This window comes from Ostrea edulis, chromosome 9, assembly GCF_947568905.1.
Source record: "Ostrea edulis chromosome 9, xbOstEdul1.1, whole genome shotgun sequence".
NCBI classification, from domain to species: domain Eukaryota; kingdom Metazoa; phylum Mollusca; class Bivalvia; order Ostreida; family Ostreidae; genus Ostrea; species Ostrea edulis.
Window position 1 is genome coordinate 65,801,555 of NC_079172.1, and position 6,000 is coordinate 65,807,554.

At 37.1% G+C, this 6,000-nt stretch overlaps 1 protein-coding gene across 1 annotated transcript; it reads right to left on the bottom strand.

Annotated features, from left to right (window-relative positions):
* Positions 1-823: 823 nt before the first annotated feature.
* On the bottom strand, positions 824-5,612 carry LOC125660449 (uncharacterized). Its single transcript, XM_056150343.1, has 6 exons — positions 5,477-5,612; positions 5,315-5,373; positions 5,088-5,222; positions 3,637-3,751; positions 2,664-2,707; positions 824-2,563 (listed from the first exon to the last, which is right to left on the bottom strand). The coding sequence occupies exons 1-6, from the start codon at positions 5,590-5,592 to the stop codon at positions 1,950-1,952; spliced, it is 1,083 nt and encodes a 360-aa protein (XP_056006318.1). The 5' UTR covers positions 5,593-5,612; the 3' UTR covers positions 824-1,949.
* Between the last annotated feature and the right edge of the window lie 388 nt (positions 5,613-6,000).

Consider the following 6,000-nt stretch of genomic DNA (forward strand, 5'->3'; position numbering starts at 1 on the left):
TATTACATATACATGTATCTAGAGTTGTTCACAAGGAAGTAATATTACAAGTTAATCTTGACCTGTTCACTAGTAATCAGGATAAGAAGTTTAATCTGAGCTGTTCGTTAGCAAGAGGGAAACGTTTAGTCTAGAGCTATCGACAGGCAAGCATGACAATAACATTAAGATAGAGATTTTCACTCATAAATGAAACGAGAACTTCAGATATATCCAGGGGTCCGTGTTAGCCTAACTCTCTATTTTATATTGCTTATAGGAGTCATGAGATTGATCACTGTTCGTTATCTTCGCATTTCATAAAACCAGTAAGCGAGACAACTGTAGTATATAAAGGAAAGAGTAGAAAATTTGTGGCTTGATCGAGAATCCAACCAGGGACCCCTGCATTACTAGTTAAGTGCTCTAACCACTGAGCTACCCAGGCCGAAATCCACGATCCGTATAGGCCTATTTACTACACAACCAATGTGATCTAGAATAACGTCAATCTACAGCCGTTTACTAGTGGGGGAAGAAGTTTAAATGATAACTGTTCACTTGCAACCTCGGTAATCCAACGCAACGGTTCATTGTCATCCCAAATATGTTAGATGGTTATTCATTGGATACTATGTGAGTATATAGTTACCATGAGCTAGATTGTGACAGGTGGAGGTTCAACCACAAGTTATGAGATTCCAATTAATTAGTGGAGTGGATATTTGAAGCGTTTATCAGAAATCATGATGTCATGTCGAGTGTTTGAATGATTTGAAGAATCATAGCATCTGCTTTATGTAATTTATGTACCTTAACCTACAAGCATAATATAACAAAGTTCATCATTTCTGTAACTGTGAACTTTATTTCCAGACTAATTTTTGTATTGTTGTGCTATGAATAAAAACTGGAAAGTATAAACAATTTTCAGGAAACGTAAGAATGTCAAGCAATGCAATTTGAAAATATATACTAATAGCACAAGCGTGTTGTGAAGATATATCTGCACATCTGTTTCCTGTTAGTTTACAAATAAAAGAAATATGCTTTTTAAATGTTCGTTTCTTTGTATTTTCCCCTAGAATTGGGATGCCATCAGCTGCAAATGAAGTGTCACAAATTTAGACCTACACATGGTGCTCAGACCACTAGCATTGGTTGATTTTATTTTGTCAACGCCAAGCGAAACATGGTACCTCGGTTTGTAAAGTCTCATTTAAAGATCCATGACTCTCACTTCTAAAGTCACCTTTGGTGAATACAAGCGATTAATCACTGATTTTCTTCACGATGCGAACGATTTGACCACTGAACCAAAACGATCGGTAAAAGTAAAACTCTGAACTGATACAACACCGTTCTTTTGAACTGTGGAAGCCGCTATCTTGACATAATCATTGCACCCGGCACCTTAGGACTGGCAGTTAAATAGGAATTTTGCTTTGCAAGTTTGTGCTTTACTTCATCTTTGATTCGCAGTGACGTGTCGGGGAATATAATATTATTAGTGTTATTGTGAAATAAAAGAAAAACAATATGTTTGCGATGTAGATAAATAGGAAATATACGGAGAAATGTAAAACTATGTAGTATATTCACGAACGCATAACCCATAAATCCAGCGCGCCAGGTGTCCCTAGCTGCATACATACGAAAACAGCGCTTTATGCAATGATCCAATATAAATCAAACCATTTTAAAATGTGAAATTTTGTCATTGCTAATTCAAAATTCTAAATTGGAATCTTTCAATATCTTAATTTTTTTATGTCTGCAATCTCCGTGGAAGGACAAAAGACGGTATCTCAGTATTTTTTTGTAAAATGTTCGTCAATATCTCGATATTTCAGTATTTTCTGTATGATGTTCATCAGCAGCTCAGTATTTGTCCGGATAAGGTTCATCTGGTTTTTTTTTAGTATTTTTCTGTTTGTATGAGGTTCTTTGCAAATGAATGCAACTTTAAACTACACCAAATCATTGAATTCGATTTCTTCAGGGTACTGTTTAAAGTTACGCAGTTTTCTTGACAATTCTTCTAAGTGCATTGCTTCTATCTTCATCTTTACTGATGAAATTCCATTTTTCTTCGTCATACCAGTTTTAAAATTTCCTGTTTCTCGGATGTCATGGGTTTCAAATATATCTGCTGTTTGTGAAGTTTTGTTTAGAGTCTCGCTGCACTGCTTTACGGATGATAAAGATCCATTTTCGTTGTTTTTCGATGAACACCCCGAGTCTGTATTATTGCAACAACTGTTTGAACTGTGTGGAGAGTAGAGGTCTTCATCAGTTTCCTGACTATTGTCGAATGACATATCTAATTTGTGGTAATGATCGACTTCCATCTTCATATGACTGTATACACTGTCTGAAGACGACAGCTTAACATGACTAGTCTCTTTTGAATTTATCGAATTATCGGTAAAATCATTTTGCTGACAACACATTTGAGGTTCTAACGGTTCAAACTTCCCGCCGTGAAATGTTGATTCTGGATCACCATTATCAGCTGCGTTACTGGACGATGGACAGAGTTGAGGAAATCTATTCAATGGTATCGTACTGACTTGTAATCCGCCTGTGTGTATAGTTTAGCAAATTTCTAGAACAATTTAAACTTCTTCAATTATATTCATTTACTTTAAACATCTTTGATACGAAATATGTGTTAGAATCACCTTTTTGAATCAATGAATCTGGAGTCATTAAGGTTCTGTTTCTGCTGTAATACAAGAAAGGTATATTCTTACTAAAATCATTGGAAATAAACCGACAATTGGAACGGAAGAAGAAACATCAAGTTGCCTCATTACACTCTGAAAACGTTTATCAAATCAGCAAGAAATGCCGTAGTCTTGACAAATTTGATGATAGGCAATAAGTACATATATCAAAAGGGTAAAAAAAAAATGCAATTTGGAGAAAAAAGTCACGAGTTTCAAAAAATTATTTTAACAAAAACAAAGAGGCTGGTGGATTTGATTAATTGATTGAATGATTGATTGTATCTTGCTTAACGTTTCGCTCGAGAATTTTTCACTCATATGGAGACGTCACCAAGACCGGTGAAGGGCTTCAAATTTAGGCCTATTCCTGACGCTTATAGCCATCGAGCAGTTAGGGTTCTTTAGCGTGCCACACCTACTGTGACACGACACATCCGTTTTTAAAGTAATATCCGAGGACCCGTGACATTCACACCTGATGCCGAGCGTTTGGCGATGGAACTGTCACTACCTATTTTAACGACTTAGGTCTGTCGCGGCCGAGATTCGAATCCCGGCCTTCTGCATGCGGGACGAACGCTCTAACCTCTCGGCCACCGCGGCGGTTTGGCGGATGTGAACTCGGGATATGTGTGCCAGTACCTCAATACTTATCTACTAGGGCGGATTTGAACTCGGGATCTGCATGCCAGTACCCCGATACTTATCTACTGAGCTACGTAGATATAGAGCCAAAACGATACAAGCCATTTCACATGGCATTTGAATCGCCAGATTATGTATTCAAAAATTCCAGACACATTTATATTTCTGCAAACACCAGATAAATTTCTTTTATAGAAACCATAAAATTATCAAATCATCAAATGATTCTGAAGACTTTCCAAGCTCTCATCCAATGCCAAGTGAAATTTTCCCATTTTACCTCTTTTTGCAGTAAATGACGATAACTATTATGAAAGTAAGACTTCCTGCCAATGATGAACCAATGATAACGCTTTCATTATTGGAATTCTCTGAAATAAAATTGATATCCTTATCTGGAAATGTAAGAATAAAAGATAAATGAGTTTCTGGTGAAATTTATCTGACATCGGTAACTCTATTTGTAACAGAGACTGGTATATGCCTCTGTTGGGAATCAAACCCTGGACCTATGGCACAAGTGTCCAGTGATCTACCGATCGAGCTAAAGGAGTAACTCACTAGCCAGATTTAATTGGAAGATCATGCAACTGATACTACCACATATTTAATTTATGTAGTTTATGTGACCAATTTTAATGCTTGTTAAAGATGGAGAGGGCTTACGGTGGGTGTGACCATTCATAAGGGGCTGCTTACTCTTCCTAGGTACATAATCCTATCTCTGGTGATTAAGTGTCCGCGTTTCCCCAAATTTCAACATCATATTCCCTATAGGATTGATCACTGTTTGTTATATTTGCCTTTTCCCCCACTTCACATGTATAGGGACATTCTACCATCACGTTAATGTTTAGACTTTCCTTTTCTGCAGTCAATATAAAATAAATAAATATTATTCGTTATATACATACATACAAACATACATACATAAATACTAAGGATAACCCATGAAAGCTCGAAAGCTTATTTCCAGTGGGGTCCTTTGATGCACGGATGTTTGCGCTAGGGGGTCATTGATGTGGGAGGAAACGCACGTGTCCGAGTGGGCGACCACCATACCCTCTCACATACAAACATTGATCACGGGGATCGAACTCAGGTCGCAGCGGTGAGAAGCGAGAGTGCTACCTCTGCGCTACCCGGACACCCCTCCGTAAAGGATAGGAGAAGAAATAATGTTCCATACGTTCACTTTTAATCTTCCAATAGATGGATTCAACATGAAAATTTATCACGTGTTTACTCCTTTCTGCAATGGATTTCACCTATTACATAATTTTTAATTATTACACTATGTTTTCCTACACCGTTTGTCACGTCACAAACAAACGTCAACTTTACATAGTTTATTTACAAAATGTCTCGAAACTAAATTCCAGACAAAAGAGCAACGTAAATGAATAATTGGGGGGAGGAGTGTTAACATGTGTTGAAGATTATCTTCCTTGGTTTGTGGTTTGACAGGATTTATATCCAACTCGTGTGTTTTCTATCCCCTCATAAAGGCTCAGCGATAGAAAACGCACAACTTGTTGAATATAAATCATATCAAACTACAAACAATGGGAGATCCTGGATGTATCAAAATGAAATAAAATTTTGTGGATTAAGATCAAAGTGGATTTGTAAAACCTATTGGTCAGAAATATGAAATTATCAATGTGATCTTAGAAAGTTTGCGATTTCGGAGAAATAACACTGAAAATTACACACAAATATTTTTCTTACCAGTCTCAGTTGAAGAATGACACCCAGAGACCTTGTCACATGAAGAACAATTACAGACTTCTGCACATAAACGTCCATAGAACCCGTCAGGACAGTCCTCCTTACAGTCTATGCCAAAGGTGCCTGGCCAACATTCTGCTCGAAGACATCATTTATGATACATCAATTACCATAATAGAAAATAGTTCAAACAGTTCAGAATTCTCAGAAACTTTTCTGATAGTTACCTTCACATGAATCACCACGTAGTTTGTAATTACGACAGCATTGTAGAGGTTCGCCTTCACTGTTTGGAGGAAAAGTTTTCATTCAACAATGAATGGAGATCTTGAAATTAAAACATATCAAACATCATAAAAGTCGTAACGAACAATAAAACGTTTACATACTTTGAACAGACTCCAAGATTCACTGTCTGGGCATCTGATATCACAACTAAACCATTCAACAGCCACACCAAATGAAATGTAGAACGCATTATCATGCACAATATAAAAGACCACATTACTAAGGCAGTATCATGGGCTTTCTGAACAACAAAATGTTTCCCAACGTTCTACCAGTATTTATTTACCTTCCCAAATAAACAATTGAATTCGTAAAAGTGCTTAGATGAGATTTCTGGTTGAACTTCCCTATCATTTGAAGTGACACATCATTAGATACTACAGAATATATAACATACTTATCGTACGAAAGTGTGCTACAATTGACACCATTGATACTGATCAAGATGTAGAGCTTACGGCGGGTATGACCGGTAAATAGGGGATACTGACTCCTCCTAGGCGCCTAATCCCACCACGGTGAGTCCAGGGTTTAGTGTTTGCCCTGCTCTCAATGTTGTACTCTTTTGAATTGAATTATAGCAATGATTATTATTCGTTTCCTCCACCTGTTTCGTATGAAAGGT